The 18,074-nt window shown below is 46.0% G+C and overlaps 1 protein-coding gene across 4 annotated transcripts in view; it reads left to right on the forward strand.

The window, feature by feature from the left end:
- Vps50 (vacuolar protein sorting 50) overlaps positions 1-18,074 on the forward strand; it is a 262,379-nt gene that overhangs the window by 73,920 nt on the left and 170,385 nt on the right. For all 4 annotated transcript variants that reach the window (XM_077657052.1, XM_077657054.1, XM_077657053.1 and 1 more), the window contains exon 12: positions 10,103-10,280. In XM_077657052.1, the coding sequence (XP_077513178.1) occupies positions 10,103-10,280 (178 nt within the window). The remainder of the gene's footprint in view (positions 1-10,102; positions 10,281-18,074) is intronic.

Genomic DNA, 18,074 nt, shown 5'->3' on the forward strand with positions numbered 1-18,074 from the left:
AAACAGTATCGAAGAAGCCACAAAATGCTCAGTTGAGCTGCTTCAAAAGGCGGAAAAATATTGGATGCCATGCCACACAGAATCGCAGTTACTGCCTCCGCAACGGCACAAGTCCTGTTTTCGTTGCGAGTCTTCACGACATCTTGCAAATTCCAAGACGTGCAAAGCGCGGGGTAAAACATGCAGCAAATGCGGCAAACAAGGACATTTTCAGCGTGTCTGTAGGAGTGGCATGCCAAACGAGCGGTCCCTCGCTGTCCGATAAGTCAACACCTGCAGTGCATCCGGCGATCTCAACGTGTTGCTTCTTGACCAGCAGAGCAATGCAGGGATACACACAGAAGTCCTCGTACAAGATGTACCTATACGTTTCCTCATAGATACGGGGTCTGCTGTCTCCATTCTGTCGACCGCCATGCATTCAAGGTTGAAATGCTTTCCTATGCAGCCAACAACATCAGTGTCACTTTATGATTTCTCTCGCCACAGAATAACCTCCGAGGGGTGTTTCATGGCGCCGGTCATGTTCCAGGATCGGCACGCCGAGATACTCTTCTGCGCCGTCAGGGACGATACTGACATCCTCGACATCGACGATATCGAAGCACTGCGACAGCACATCAATGGTACGTCACTGCAGTGCACTCATATTACACAAGCACCAGAAGGCTTTGACCCTGAACTGTTTTGCCAATTTTCACACTTGTTCGATGGGAAGTTAGGGCTGGCAACAAATTTTGTTCATAGGGTCAGGATAAGAGAAGGAATCACGCATGTTGCTGCTAAGTTGTGGAATTTGCCATTTTCGGTGTGAGACCAGGTACGCGAAGAGCTGCAGCGCCTTGTGCAAGAAGATGTCATAGAAAAGATTGACGCGTCTGAATTGTTGTCGCCAATCGTAGTAGTTGCAAAGAAAAACGGCAAGATAAGAATTTGTGTCGATCTGCGCAAACTTTTCGCTGCTGCACACGGAAGAACTATTGCACAAACTTCATGGTACAAGGCATTTTTCAAAGATTGATTTAGCAGCTGCATATCACCAAGTCTTGCTGAGCCCTGAAAGCAAAGATTTGACCACCTTCATAACCGATAGTGGACTGTACAGATTCAAATGCGTCTGCTTCGGCCTTGTATCAGCACCGCCTGCTTTTCAGAAAATAATGGTCACTATTTTGCAGAACTGCAAAAACACTTTGTGCTATATAGATGATGTCATTGTGTATGGAAGCACACGTGAGGAGCACTTCAAGAATTTGAAACAAGTTTTGCACTTGATTGCAAAAGCTGGATTGAAGCTGAATGACAAATGCACTTTCAGTGTACGAGAAATCGACTTCCTTGGTCACAGGATCATTCACAAGGGGATACGCCCTTTACAAAGCAACTTCGACGCCATCAAGGCTGCTCTAGCAGCAACAGATGTCGGTATTCTGCGCTCATTTTTGGGCATGGTAGGCTACTACGCCAAGTTTGTACCTGGCTATGCAGTGTTTGTCGATCCTCTTCGCGAGTTGCTATGTAGGAATGCCACATTCACTTGGAACTCTGCAAGACAAGCTTGTTTCGAGCAACTGAAAAGTTCCCTGGCCACAAAATGTTTACACTTATTGATCCTGCGGGTGACATTATTGTGGCTACGGATGCCTCATCCATTGGATTTGGAGCAGTGTTGCAACAGACAAGGAATGATGAACTAGTGACAATTGCTTTTGCATCCCGCAGGCTTACCCCACAGGGACAGAAGTGTTTCGTTGGGGAACTGGAAGCCTTTGCTTGCTTGTGGGCATCCGTATATTGGAGAGTGTACATTTGGGGGTCGTCCATTCATATTACGCACCGACCACCAGGCTCTGGTCACACTTCTTAGTACAAAAGGAGTAGGTCGCCCACCGTTCCGTATTGCAAGGTGGCAGGCCAGGCTGGTGGCATACAACTTTACGATCAAATTCCAGAAGGATGACAAGAATACTGTTGCTGATGCTTTTTTAAAGATGCCCCTCCCAGGTCGTGTGGAGGAAGAGAAAAAAGAGACTGTGTTGTCCCAACATGCATTACTCATGCAGAGTTTGTCATTAAAACGATGCAGGACCCACTGCTGCAGCAGGTTATAAAGTGGGGGACTTCAGCATGGCCTGCAGTGAAGATGTTGCCTGCTGAGGCAGTTCCGTTCTACCGGGTGCAGACTGAGCTCTCAGTCGTTGGAGACCTCCTGCTTCGTGGAGACAAATTTGTAGTTCCTTCGTCCCTCGTAGCACGGCTTCTTGATGCAGCCCACGAGTCCCATCCGGGAATAGCAAGGACAAAGCAGCGACTACTTGAGCAATACTGGTGGCCTTCTATGTGCAAGCAAGTAGAGCAATTGATTGCATCTTGCAGGGTATGCCAATCTGTTGACAAGTCTGCAAAACCTGTGGCACCACCTCTGCAGCCAGTTACATTCCCATCTGCACCATGGCGGAAGCTAGGAATCGATATTGTGGGCCCTTTTTCTAATGTGCCTGCAGATTGCCGTTTTGCCATTACGGCCATTGATTACTACAGCAAGTGGCCGGAGGTCTGTTTCTCAGCGAAAGTGACTACTGCAACAGTGATCTCCTTTCTGCGAAGTATCTTCAGCAGGGAAGGATATTCAGACGAGAGTGTGAGTGATCTTGGTGCTCAGTTTTACAGCCTTGGAGTTTGACAGTTTTCTCAAGGAATGTGGCATCGCCCATACGTATTCGGCAGCCTACCTCCCGCATGCTAACGGGCAGGTAGAGAAGTTTAGTTGGGTACTCAAAGAGTATGTGCAAGTCTGCACACAAGAACTCGGCCTTTGAAGGAAGCTAGCACCGAATACCTTGGAGGCTACCGTTTCACACCGCATGCCACGTCCTTCTTCACGGCTGTCATCCCAGAACAAAACTTGATCTTGTAGGAGTGCCAGGTAAACAGTTTTTCCAAGATCCGCAGCAGCGATGAAGTTCATCCACAGCAGAGTAGCACAAAAGCAACAAGCGAGTAAGACATACACTGACCGTCGACGAGCTGTGAAGCATTCTCCATTGACAGCAGGTCAGCGGGTGCGAGAGTCAAGTTGCCAGGTCATGTGCCTAAGGGCGCTTTGAGCTACTCAAGTCCGTTCACCATTGTTGACCGATGTGGTCCTACTAACTTAATGATTGCCGCACATAGAATCGCAATCAGCTGGTACCTTGCCCCCGACCAGTTACACCACCTGCAGCTGCGAAACGTTGTTTGCCTGAAGCAGTAACGCCACTTGGCGAACCACAGCAGGAAAACCATGACCCTCCTCAGCAGCCATCTGTTCGAACACCAGTTGGAAGGGACGTTCCAGAACTGAGGCATTCGACAAGGCAAAGGAGGCTGCCATGGTGGTTTAAAGACTATCAAAGACATTGAGTGTTTAATGTGTTTTCCAGTTGTTAGTTACTAAGCAACTCTTTTTGAGGGGGGGGGGGGGGGGGATAATGTGGTATTCAGCAGTTCTCTTATCTAACCTAGATGGCGCTAGGCACGCGCCTTGTCAAGTCAGCCGACACATGCATTTGTATATATATACCCATCACGAACTGGGAATAAACAGAGTTGGCCGAAATATGTGGTGGGTACTTGACTTTGCGGTTCTCCGGTTGGTCCGGCGTAGTTGGGCAGGGCATGGTGCAGAATACAACAGGTGCTGATGAGAATGTAAGGAGACCAAAAAAAAAAAACAAAATAAATCTTGGGGTGCTCCTGTAGATACCCAAGTTATGAGAATCTATTACAGCTTGAAAAGGCGAGAGCCAAAACGCGGTATAAAGGTTGAATGGTGAAAGAATATCTTGTCAAAATTTTCGGTCATCTGTAACCAGCTCAGCGACATCATAAAAATGTGGGAGCAGGTTCATAAACTAAATTACAGCTATTCATCTTTCACAATCGCTCTTCTGACAACCGCTGGTACACAAGTTTACAAGAACAGGCAGACATATTAGGGGAATTTTTCACTACAGTTTCTAGTTCGTTACACTATACGCAGATGTATTTGAAATATAAAACACAGCCAAAAAACTGACTCCCAACAAGTGGCACCACTAACAAACCTTTCAATACCTTGATTACCCTCCAAGAAATAACAATGCTCTCTACCACCGTACAGACCGCTCCAGGTCCCGGCAGAATACATTATGAAATACTGGCTCATCTGTTTGAATGTTCTGTAGAAGCACTTTTGAAGCTTTTTATTATGGATATTACGAATAGTGTTTGAATCTTCGAATAAAGCATTTATTGTGCCATTCTTGAAACCTAGAAAACCAGCAACCTCCCCTAGCAGTTACAGACCCATAGCCCATTCCCCTGGTCTGACTAAATCTTCTGAAAGCATTCTGAATATTAGATTGATTTTTGTACTCGAACCCCGTGAACTTCTTGACAACCACCAATATAGTTTTAAAAAAGCATGTTGAACATTCTTTCTCAGACTGGTGTTTAGAATGAGAGGACGTGGTAGTAGCGCTAAAACAAGGATGAAAGGACAGAAGGAGGCAACACAAGTGCTAGATTTTTTAGGTTAACAGAGAGATTGACACACAAAGATGGAGGGAAGGCAGGGCCTTCAAAAAAAAGTTGACAAACCTTAAAAAAATACCTTAAAAAAATGGCTGGGGCTCAACGTGGCTTGAACCTAGTGAAAGGCAAACAGCGCAAATATGAAGGCCAGAGCAGAAGAAAAACAGGATGAGCACTGTCCTGTTTTCTTTGACTTCTCTTTTCTTGTGAATCAAGATAATATTACCGTTCTTCCAAGCCTCTGGTACACTTGAGGTTATGACCTCTACCTTGAGGTTATCACCTCTAGCTTACCAGAAGCTTGGAAGAACGCTAACATTATCTTAATTCGTAATAAGGGAGTAATTACTCATTGACATCCACCCGAGCGCAGCCATACAGCTACAAAGGAAAGCTACACAGCTTTCTCAGAAACTTCGCAGTTAAAGAAAAATTCGTCCTGGTCCGGGGTTCGAACCCGGGACTATCGCTACAACGGAGCAGTCGCTCGACCAACTGAGCTAACCAACTGAGCTAACCGGGACGGCAAGCTTATGGTAGGGCGAGAGCGAATTGATCAATAACTCAAAGTGGGAACAGTGTTGGTCAAATGTTTAGAGTAAACCCCGGATTCGAGCCCCGGACCAGGATGAATTTTTCTTTCACTGCGTAGTTTCTGAGAAAGCTGTACAGCTTTCCTTTGTAGCCATATGGCTGCGCTCGGGTGGATGTCTGTGAGTAGTTACTCCCTTAATACAAATCTACTCCACCTTGGGGGTTTCCCCTAAACATTTGACGACCATTATCTTAATTCGTAAGAAAGGAAACTTCAAGGACTTGAAAAATTACACGCCGATCAGATATTTACTAAGGTAATTGCTAATGGAGTTGGGACAACCTTAGACTTCAATCAACCAAATGATCAGGCAGGCTTTCATAAAGTGTAAGCACAATCTCCCCTCAGTCCAACAGATCTGTTGTTACCTGATCCTCACCAGCTCCTTTTCCCACTTTGCATTGCTCCCATGGTTTTCTTTACTTCCTCTTTCGTTACTGGCGATATGTCCCATTGCTGGGCTCTGCTGCCTCTCTCATTAACGTCCTGATTACATTGGCTACTTTATAGTGTGGGGACAGAGCCTCGCAGCTTCTCTTTATGGTTTGCTTTCCTACGGTGCACCCTCCACGGCATCACCTCGGCCCACGGCGCCAGGTGACTTTCCCTGGTTTGTTACCTTAGGTAACAAGGGAGGGCGCCACGGAGATGGCTTGCTGTGCATGCGCGCGGAACACAGCATCACTTCCTTAGGCTGGGGAATGTCGTTGGGAGCAGACGTATCACCCGCGGCGCTCCGCTCTCCGTCCACGGGGCGAGGCCTCGTGAGGAGGACCGTTCTCCCACATCTCATCCCGTCTGGCCGCGGAGTATCCCTTGCCCTAGCATGGCGAACATTCGCTCATAACCTTGCTGGTGAGTCGGACGACCTTGATTCCTCAGCGTAATTTGTTGCTAGCTGGCTTCATTATTGGTGTAGCAATAAGTGCCTGTTTGTGTCAGCCAGTGTCTTTCCTTTGTTCCCTCGGAGCCAGGCCTTCTGTGGTCGGCGTGCGCTCTGTAGCCTACGCGATCCCGGGATGGGGTCTGGCAGTTTTGAACTGTGTCAGCCATGGTTTTAGCGGGGAGAAACTATTTATCCCCCTATTAAAACCCCACAATAGACTTAAGTAGAACTCTTCGGCTACATTAACTATCTTATCCATATTGCTAATGACGTTGCCTTCTTTGTCTCTAAACGAATACATCTGGTTTTCACTATGCCTAACTTGCTCTTCACCACATTTAAGCTACCTCCATTGTTTAGAGCTTGCTCGATTCTCTCCGTAATAAACTTCCGTATGTTGGCTACCTTGCGCTTATTTATTAACTTTGTTAGCTCTGCCAGTTCCATTTTGTCTGTGGGGCTTGACCTCTTCATGCTTTTGCGTTTCTTAATCAGATCTTTCGTCTTTTGTATACTCTCACCATGTCGGAACTCTTGTCGATGTTCTACTGGATGCGATGCTAATCCCAAAGTGCTAAATCAGCAGTGTTTTGTTATTATTTTTGGGCTCTGGAACTTTCAGGACAGGAATGCAGTAGGCTGTCTAAAAAAGAGCTGGGGGAAGGATGCATGTGGTATCGTAACATAATTAATTGCTTGCTGCAGTAGGCTTCAAATAGCACAGGATGCTATCAGCACCAAATGAAGTGTCAACAGATCAGTGCTGGTGTTATCTGAAGACACAAAAATAGAGAGAGAAAGAAATACAAATTACAGGTTCACAATCACTTTCTTTAGTGTACACTGTAACCGTGCTTCAGAAGTGATGTGTTTAATCTGCCTTAACTAAAGTATTCTAATTTTTTTTTTTTTTTTATAAAACAGCATGAACAACGTCGGACAAGAACAAGGTCACGGGACGAGCGCTGTCTCAACTAAGGTTTTATTAGCAACACCTGGTGCTTATAAAGGAAAAAACAGACACAAAGTACATTACATGTTAAACTAAAATCGATAAAACATGAGGCAGAGAAGCACGCGACGCTCAAAGGCCACCAAGAAAAGCTATCTCTTTGTCATTGAGAGTGACTGACGGTTTTCTAACACACTTTGGCTTATGACTGGTATGGAAAGCTTCTATTACTTCTCGCGTGGTCTGATCACAGTGCGTGTAAAGCAGTTTTGTGCTATGCCATATGGCTGTGCATTTTTCTTCTTCTTTTTCATTACTTCACACTTTTTGCAGTTGCTTACCAAGTATGAAAGTTCCTTTTTATTGTCTAGATTATTTCTGTGCCTTCTGCCGGATGTACCGGGCTCCACAGGAGAGTGGAATTCCGTTTACAGCCCATTTGTGACAAGCGCTGTGCCACCACAACCTTTTCTTTTTTTCCAATTGTTCCCTCTCCCTTTGGATCACCGGCCATAACTGCTTTAGTTTGATGGGAGCTGATATAGCTACATTTACTCCATATCGACCAGCCACATTTTTCAGCCCATGGGTGATGCGATGTAGCTAGGGAACAACAGCAACTTTTTCTTTTTTTCTTTTTGGTTCTCACGAGTTTGCTGTGTGTCCTGCTGTTTCGCCCATTTGAGCAAACGAGAGCAGGCTTCTGTTACTGTAAAGCTTGGGTACCTGGCAAGCCTAATCCTAGAGATTTGAGACTGGAAACTGTCACTTAGAGCATGGTGACAGGATTTTGTCATAGAATTCCGAAGGCAGGAACTGACAATGCTGTTTTTAACAATGCCATTTTCACTTTCGAGGCACCAACCGACGATGAGTTGCAGTTCTTGGATTTGCGCTTGCGGTTCGGCCCCGGTCATGTATGCTGGAAATGCAGCCCTACATCAGCCAAACTGCTCCTTAGTTGCCACTCAGGTCATTTAAAAATTGTTAAAACCGCATTGTCAGTTCCTGCCTTCGGAATTCTATGACAAAATCCTGTCACCATGCTCTAAGCGACAGTTTGCAGTCTCAAATCTCCAGGATTAGGCTTGCCGGGTACCCAAGCTTTACAGTAACAGAGGCCTGCTCTCGTTTGCTCAAGTGGACGAAACAGCAGGACACTCAGAAAAGTCGTGAGAACCAGAAAGAAAAAAAGAAAAAAGTTGCTGTTGTTCCCTAGCTACATCGCATCACCCATGGGCTGAAAAATGTGGCTAGTCTATATGGAATAAGTGTAGCTATATCAGCTCCCATCAAACTAAAGCAGTTATGCCCAGCGATCCAAAGGGAGAGGGAACCATTGGAAAAAAGAAAAGGTTGTGGCACAGCGCTTGTCACAAAGGGGTTGCATACCAAATTCCACTCTCCTGCGGGGCCCGGTACATCGGGCAGACAGGATGTTGCTTGAATAAAAAGTTGCAGGAGCACAGAAATAATCTAGACAATAACAAGGAACTTTCATACTTGGTAAGCCACTGTAAAAAGTGTGAAATAATGAAAAAGAAGAAAAATACACAGCCATGTGACGTAGCACAAAACTGCTTTACACGCACCGTGATCAGACCACGCGAGAAATGATGAAAACATTCTATATCAGTGAAGAGCCAAAGTGTGTCAGCAAAATGTCAATCACTTTCAATGACAAAGAGATAGCTTTTCTTGGCGGCCTTTGAGCATCGCGTGCTCCTCTGCCTCATGTTTTATCGATTTTAGTGTAACATGTGATGTGCTTTGTGTGTGTTTTTTCCTTTATAAGCACCAGGTGTTGCTAATAAAACCTTAGTTGAGAGACAGCGCTCGTCCTGTGACCTTTTCATTCTTGTCCGACGTTGTTCGCGCTGTTTTACAAAAGGTGCATCTGTACCAACTTGCCGAACTGAATTTTCTACTTAATTTTATTTTGTACAGTGTGCTCTGCTTGTTAACTTTGGTCATTGAATTACCTGCCTACAGAAAAGAAATGCTCGCAACATGGAGGCATGCAGTTGCCAGTTAGATTTAACTAAATATTGCGTTGAACTAAAGAATTACAGTGCAACATGAGCCATTCTAGTTCATACCTGGAGCAGCCGCTTTATCTGCAGTAGATATAAACATGTCAGAACGGCATACTGTGTATGTTCCACAAACAGCAAAGTTCTCTTGTTGAGTCTGTTTCTAGTTGTGCATAAACATAGCAAACTAATCTCTTTAGGCAGGTGCGATGAAGAGCGAAACAGTGTTATGTGCAAAAATTTGGAGCCAGAATCGCTAGCACATTCGAAGTGCCATCATCAAATCTTCGCGGCGGCGAGGGATGCCACTCAGCTCGTATGGGCACCGAGTCTTTTATTAGGTATGGGAGGGACGAAGCTCCACCACAACGCTCTGTGAAGGATGTGCAGCAGACCCTTACAATTTTGTAGCCTGCTTTGATGCTCTTGACGGCATGCACGCAGTAAAGCATTGATGGAAATGTGAAAAACACTCATTGCCAGTATTCCTTGACAGTTGCTTCAGGGTCGTTTGATAATTTGAACATTTTTCCAGTCCCTTGAAGTTTGAATTAACGTGCTTATATTATACCGATTACTTGGTTTGGTTAATCGGGTGTATCATCCCAGAGTGAATCGGGCTACGAGAGACTCTGTAGCGGAGGGCTCTGGAAATTTTGATCACCTGGGGTTCTTTAACATGCAGTGACATTGCACAGTATTTCATGTACTGATTACTTGGCCGAGGTATACCGCAAGGACTATAACATTGTGCCACTATCACCTTTTTGCACTTGGTTCATGTGTCACCAGATGCACTTAAAAGCTTCCTGGATAGAGCTGTCGGCTTAAAAGCTCAAATTAACACTTTTGACACACATGGCATTGATTCTTGATTAATCACAGGGTTCCGAAATAACTTCAAATTATAGTTCGAACCCAGGACCACTGCTTCACCACCTGCCGTGAAGCAGTGGTGCTGGGTTCGAACTCCGGACCAGGATGCATTTTTATTTAACTCCGAAGCTTCCTTATTAAAAAGAAATGAGGATTCAGTGCTAACATTAGAACAGGATAGAAGCCATGGTGTCCCATCTTCGCAGCTGAGGAGAGCCTGCGGAGCGAGGACATTGAGGCACGCTACGTGAGTGAGAAGCTTCGCGAGGGTCTGCAGCGGGTGTGGCAGGACATCCAGAAGAAGGTGACACAGTTCCTGCTGGCCTCCAACATTGCCGGCTTCAAGTTCAACCAGTTTATCCAGGTGCTGGATATTGTGCGCAGGTGAGGTCTCTCTAGGCTGTTCAAACAGAAGGCCAGCATCTGACCCCAAGGGTTTTTCTGTTCTCTGCTTACACTGTGACGTTTTTCATGGGCATTTTCATTTCTAGTAAGAGCAGGGACTTGTGGTTGCATGCTGTGGCTGTCAGCAGCAAAGAGGGAGTGGACAAAGCTGTTTCCGCGACAGCCACAGTTGAGTTTCCCCTTCCGGTGGCGATGAGAGGAAACTACTTGATGATGAAATCGGGGTTTTTTGATGACCCGGTGGTTCTACTCGCAAACATTCACATTACTCAAGGAAAGGAGAAGGTTAACTATTTACTTACAACATAGGTAAAAAAAATGAGAAGAAACAAAGCAAGGAGAAAACTATTTACATGACTAAATCGTGGATCAGACGAATTCAGCCCCCGCTCAACCCAGAGCGCTTGGTTTTAAACCCTCTGTCTCCGCCCTTAGCGGGGACAGCAACCAATAAGATAACAAACGACCCATCTCGCCAATCACTGGTTAGGGAAAGGAAAATAAGGTCCGCCCACTGATCAGAGATTGGGGAAAAAGTGCTGATTAAACATTTGGGAAAGGAGAGGTTGCAATCAAATAGACAAACAGCACAAACGCGACCACCCTCTCCCACGGCACCCATGGCCCAGCCGTTACCACTTTCCTCTCTTTCGCACACGCGACAAAACGATCCCTAAAGTGTTTACAGAATACACCGCGCGAAGGAACACAGTCGTTACGGGAATAGTGGGTTTCCGGTCACTCGGCTAATACTCAGCCGTATCTCGTGCGCCCCCGAAACATCGTCAACCCCTTAACAACCACATGTCGACAGCTGTACATGGTTAGCGTTTTTCCCGGCGGGTCATCCCCGTGACGGCGCGGCGTAAACGAGGACGTCCGCCGCACGAAGGGGAGGCAGGGACGGGACGGGCCCCTTTGTTGGGGACTTCCGACCCCACTGGAGTGGCCTTCCTTGCGAACACAAGGCCAACGAGTTTGCGGAATGGTCAGCGAACTCCACACCTCCCAACCAAGAATGTCACGCGGACACTTGCTGTCAGTGTGACATTAAAGTCCGGCCACAAGGTTCCAAGCAGCACTGCGCACACACATACACAGCCTCAATTCGTTCCGTGCACACAAGGTTAGGACACCAATCTGCACGTTCCAAAACCTGCCATGTCCGCTCTCTGTATGCCAACTGCCAAGCTAGTCCTTAGGCTCCACTTCCTACATCACATCTACTGATTACTTATACACGCAAACATTGAACATTCGGAGAACTCGCATGCTTTGATCTCTTGAGCCGCGCCCGGCTGGGACGTGGTCTCACTGGCGCCGACCGGTCACAAAAAAGGACAACTCCTGCACCCCATTTGCAAGTGCCTCTGCGTTCCTGTGATAAACTTATACACAGGCCCGGTAGCGTGGTGATTGTCGAACGGTCCGGCCGTACAGACTCTGATATGAAAGCGCTGTTGCCTGTCAAGCTTTCCCCCCTTGGCAGCAATCGGCAGTCTGGCACGCCCGATGAATGTTTTTGCTTTCTAATGTGTGGTGCGCGACCAGTTAGCCCTGACTGTCGCCTGCCAGGTACTCTCCGTTTGTGGCGGCGCTCCAGCCTCTTCTGAAATCTTTTACGTCGTGATTTCGCTCGCCTCTCTTTTTCCGCGCACACTGCTGTCCCCACTGAATAACGTGCTACGCCATTTCCCGCCTGCCGCTGCCTATCCACAACGTGAACGCCTCTTGCGGCCGAGAAGCAAGCTTTCACCTTGCCCTTCCGGTTGCTACCGTATGAGTCACCCGCAGGCGTATTGCGTTTAGGGTACACTCGGCGGCGACGACTCTTTCTAGGTGTCCGGTGGTTTTCTGCGTGCGCTTCCTTTGTTCCAAAATCATGCATGGAAACCGTCGCTGAATCTTCACGCAGCTCTTTGCTGTCGCCCGGCGCGCCCAACGTGTCTGCCAATACGACTGTCCTAGTTAGCGCAACCTGCGTTCTTTGTATCGACAGCTCGACCGGCACGAGCGGCGCGTCCTCAGCTGCCAGTGATGGCCTACAGTCCCCCTCGGCGACAACTTCATCAGAACCTGCTGTTACCTTTAAACTTTGTCGTGCGCTTTCGCAGTTCTGGGGAACTAATCTGCCAGGGACAGCGACGTCAGACTCAGAATTAACACTTCTTAATTCCGGCCTCTTTCCGTCTCGCTGGCTTGTTCTCGTGCTATACGCTCCGAACGAAGACGAAACGTTTCGCTCTTCAGTTCAAGCGGTTCCCTCTCTACTTCTGCAATCTGCAACCGCAGTTGCAGTATCGCTAACCGCGTCGATGTCGCCTCTGGTGCGGTGCTCTTCTGACCTCCGCCCGTATGGCCCGCGGGCGCCAATGGGTCCTTTTCTGGCATTGGAGCCAGTACCGTTTTCAATTCATTTGCATAATCGGCCGACCGTTCTCCATGTTGTGCATCCGCTAGTGGCGGAAGCTGCATTTGCATCAACTTTATTTCTTTAAGTTCAATTTGGAGCTTCAATTTTTCAATTTCAAACATTTGAGCCCTGCGCTCCTTTTCTTTCCACAAAGCTTGCGTCATGTTTCCTAGTGCCTGCTCTGTTGACGCGAGTTGCTCGATAGGCTATAGACCGTTCCCCCTCACAGCATCCATCCCTGCATCAGTCATTTCAATGCTACCGTATAGCGTACGACTATTACACAGACATGGCAAATTCGGAGAAAGCAGGAAGGTGTCCTACCTCTTTCGATGCTCCGACGACCGCAGCACTGTCGATCTCAGCGTGATGACAGCAGGCTCCCGGGAAGGTATACGCCCACGAGTTGGTCCTAGTCCCTCAGCAGATCACCGCTTCGGACCTCGCTTCACTTAGTCGCCTGGTTACTTTTCAGCAGCTAGCTGACTCGCACTCTTTCGAGGTGGAGGCCTGGTTCTTTTTCAGCAGTTCGCTGACTCGAACCCTCGATGGCTTGTCGTTGCCTGGCTCCTTCAGCTCCTCGCTGACTTGAGCCTCCGACGTCCTCTCGAACTCGACCCGTGATCCTTAAGCTCTCGACGTCGTCTTTCGAAGCAGCTTCACGTTTTCTCCTTTAGGACAAACAGCTTGTCCACCGACTTGTTCTTCTCACCTTCCGTCCAATGCCTTGAGTAGAAAGAAGTTCCGATCCTATGTCGATTGCGCCAGTTGCGATCCTGTGTCGACTGCGCCAGTTGAGATCCTGTGTCGACTGCGCCAGTTGAGTTTCCCCTTCCGGTGGCGATGAGAGGAAACTACTTGATGATGAAATCGGGGTTTCTTGATGACCCGGTGGTTCTACTCACAAACATTCACATTACTCAAGGAAAGGAGAAGGTTAACTATTTATTTACAACATAGGTAAAAAAAAATGAGAAGAAACAAAGCAAGGAGAAAACTATTTACATGACTAAATCGTGGATCAGACGAATTCAGCCCCCGCTCAACCCAGAGCGCTTGGTTTTAAACCCTCTGTCTCCGCCCTTAGCGGGGACAGCAACCAATAAGATAACAAACGACCCATCTCGCCAATCACTGGTTAAGGAAAGGAAAATAAGGTCCGCCCACTGATCAGAGATTGGGGAAAAAGTGCTGATTAAACATTTGGGAAAGGAGAGGTTGCAATCAAATAGATAAACAGCACAAACGCGACCACCCTCTCCCACGGCACCCACGGCCCAGCCGTTACCACTTTCCTATCTCTTTCGCACACGCGACAAAACGATCCCTAAAGTGTTTACAGAATACACCGCACGAGACTGTGTTACGGGAATAGTGGGTTTCCGGTCACTCGGCTAATACTCAGCCGTATCTCGTGCGCCCCCGAAACCTGGTCAACCCCTTAACAACCACATGTCGACAGCTGTACATGGTTAGTGTTTTTCCCGGCGGGTCATCCCCGTGACGGCGCGGCGTAAACGAGGACGTCCGCCGCACGAAGGGGAGGCAGGGACGGGACGGGCCCCTTTGTTGGGGACTTCCGACCCCACTGGAGTGGCCTTCCTTGCGAACACAAGGCCAACGAGTTCGCGGAATGGTCAGCGAACTCCACAGCCACTATACTTCTACACGATGCTCGTCTGTTGGAATCTAGGAGCTTCATTTTTAAGCTGCACATGACAAGGAAAACACGGTGACAGAAACATGTCTCAGAGCCATCGCGGTCATGCGCGCTCACACTGCAGCAGCAATGGAACTGCACCAACAGCTGCAACAAGACTTGCACCTTCCCGCAAGTGTGCTCGGCATCAGCATGGGGCAACGCGCCGAAAGCTGCGCCGAAGTCCCGCTTTGGCTGGTGTGCCGTCTCCATTCAGTTTATTTATTTATTATTTATTTATTTAACCATACTGCAGGCCAATGCTTTGGCCCTAGCAGGAGGGGCATTTTACAAAGAATGCAAAGTAAAAAGGCTACACAAACAAAAGAAAAATGTCCAGAAATTCAACACCAGTAAGTCTGGCAACAAATGAATACTTGTCCACAATAAAATTTGGAACAAAACTATACAAGAAAAAGGACATCAGTCCAAGATACAAAAGTACAACGTAAAGAGGCATTAATATAGAAAGAGTGAGAAAATGACATGGTACAGTACAAGAATACAGTGCAATCAAGGCGCCTTTACCTGGGAAAAAAAAGACTTTCCAGTTCTGATAGAAAGTTATTCGATTCAAAAATGCTCGGTGGTAGTTTGTTCCATTCATTCACTGTTTTGGGGAAAAAACTGTTCTGGTAAGAATTGGTTTTTGCAAAAATCGGAGCCAGTGTGTATTGAGTAGTGTGCCTTGTTCGCCTGGTGGTAGCTTTCTGAATGCAATCTGGAAGTTTAAACGGGACTTTACTTGACAAAAATTTATGAAGGAGCAGAAGTCGATTTATTTTCCAGCGTATTGCTAATGTTGGAATTTTATGTGGTTGCATGAGTAGTGAAGGAGAATCTAGTCTTCTATATTTTCCAAATATAAACCTCACTGCTTTTCTTTGAATGCGTTCCAATTTTTCTATGTCCTTTTTGGTGTAGGGATCCCACAGCACCGACGCGTATTCCAGTCTCGATCTTATGCATGTGTTATAGGCTAAAAGTTTTGTTCTAACGGGAGCATTTTCAAGCTTTCGTTTCAAAAAGCATAATTTTTGAAAAGCGGAAGCACAAATATCTGTGATATGAATGGACCATTATAGATTATTTGTGAGGGTTATTCCTAGATACTTATATTTATCAACTACAGAGATCACAGTCTTGCCTATTTCGTATGTGAATATGCTGGGGTGTTTCTTTCTTGTAACGCGGAGCAGAACAGTTTTTTCCCCGTTTAATTCCATGCCCCACTCTTGACACCAAAGATCAATAGCATTCAAGGCAGCCTGTAGAGAAGTGTGGTCTTCCGTGCTCGAGATCTTTTTAAAAACAACACAATCGTCTGCGAATAACCTGATTGAAACATCACCTGGTAAAACATCTACTAAGTCATTTATATAAAGTAAAAATAACAATGGTCCGAGAACACTTCCCTGGGGAACTCCGGAGGTAACAGAAAGCATGCCGGATGAGTAATTTTTAATTTGAACAAATTGTTGTCTGTCTTTAAGATAAGCATAAATCCATCCTATTATGTCAGATGGAAGACCAAGGCGCTGCAACTTCAACAATAATTTACCATGAGGCACTTTGTCAAAGGCCTTACAGAAATCTAAAAACAACACATCTAACTGTCCAGAAGTGTCAAGAATACTCAAAAATTCATGAACTGTTGAGACCAACTGTGTGACAGTAGACAGGCCTTTTCTGAAACCATGCTGGTAAGGGGAAAGTGTGTTTTGTTCAGCAAGGAATTTCTGAAGGTAACTTGCTATAACATGCTCCAACATCTTACAACATTGACTAGTGATAGAAACTGGGCGATAGTTCGTTACTAATAGGCGACTCCCTTTTTTATGTATAGGAACAATGCGTGCCTTTCGCCACTCATCTGGTATATCACATGAACTCATTGATAAGTTAAAAAGATCCGTAAGGAATCCAGAAACCTGCTCTGCATAGCGTCTCAGAAACAAATTAGGAATGCCATCAGGTCCACCAGATTTCCTGGTATTGACATTCAAAACCATCGCCAGAACACCCTCGCGCGTGATTACAATTTCTTGTGAAGAAACAGATGCGGGTGATCTATGCACAAATTCATCCGGTTCCGAGAATACACTTTGAAAGTAGCGATTAAAACTTTCTGCTATACTACAGGGGTCAGTCAGTGTTCTGCCAGCGACTTTTATTTTCGAAACGTCTGTTTTAGTTTGCCCAAGAAATCGCCAGAATTTTGAAGGGTCACTTTTAATGAACTCCTCCAACCTGTAACTGAAAAAATTATTTCTGGCTTTCTTAATCATTGTCAATAAATTATTCTTCAGAAGTTTTAGCTGCTCACTTCCTGTCTTAGCTTTCTTCCGCATTCGTTTTATTTTGCGCCCACAGTGAATTATCTCTCTCGTAATCCATGGGTTTGAGCGACGTTTACGCACTCTTTTTAATGGAATAAAATTTTCTACACAGTATGTGACAGTATTACGAAACAACTTCCATGCGCTTTCAACGTTAGTCACCGGAACGCAAAGGTGAGTATCCAAATAGTCTATTATTTCCACATCATTGGCTCGATTAAAATCCTTAACTAAGTTTTCTGCAGAAGTGTTTTTCTGCTTATCAAGAGCCCTAGCCCACGTGAAAAAAATTAGTTCATGATCTGAAATTCCAGTCTCAACGGATACATTTCCACTGCAAAAAATTTCACTAACGAACAGATGGTCAAGGATTGAATTCTCTCTTGTGTTTACTTTTACTACTTGATCCAGGTTAAGAGAAAGCATAATGTCCAGTAGCGCGTCCGAAGAAGTGGAGCATCCATAATTAAGGTCGTTCCAATTAATACTTGGCAAATTGAAGTCTCCAGTGATTATTAAATTTTTACCTTGCAGCTTTACAACATCATCATATAACTGAATCATGTAATCGTCTTTTGAATCAGGACAGCGGTAAACCGTGACAAGAACAAAAGTCACTCCCGACCACACCACTCTTAAGAATAAACTTTCGTGATTGTGGATTTGATCAAGAACGTCTATGTTAATTCCCTTTTTCGCGATGACTGCTACACCGCCGCCCCGAGAGCCTCTATCTCTTCTATACAACTGATAAGCTGGTGGAACTATTTCATCGTCATGAATCCACTCGTTCAACCAAGTTTCAGTGATAACACAAAGATGGGGGGCATACAGCAACAAAAGATTTTCAAGCTTATCTGCTTTATTTACGATACTGCGAGCATTTAGAGACAGCAAGCGTAGCTGGCAAGGCTCGGACTGCTAGCTAGAAGAAGATAACCTTTTCGGTTTCGGCAGCTCTTTTCTGGTGTTCAACGCGTCATCCCAAAGAAAGGTTTTGTCGCCGATTCTAAGTTTATCATATGCAAGTGACACCTTTTCCTTAGCGTCTCTTTCACGTTTAGAGCTGTCCCAAAGCAACTTGCGTTTCCTTAACGTGTCTGCGCAATAATCCTGCTGAATATAAGTGTTTGTTCCCTTCAGTTTTTTTGCGTTTAACAAGACGGCTTGCTTCTCTCGGAAATCTTGGAAAGAAAGAATAATTGGTCGATTTGGTTTAGGCTTTCCAAGTCTATGAATACGAGCGACAGACGAATAGGTAACGCCCAGTTTATGCTCGAATGTTTCTGTTATAACTTTATTTCTTAAGTCGGTTTCTGTTT

The sequence above is a fragment of the Amblyomma americanum genome, chromosome 3, assembly GCF_052857255.1.
Source record: "Amblyomma americanum isolate KBUSLIRL-KWMA chromosome 3, ASM5285725v1, whole genome shotgun sequence".
Classification (NCBI taxonomy): Eukaryota; Metazoa; Arthropoda; class Arachnida; order Ixodida; family Ixodidae; genus Amblyomma; species Amblyomma americanum.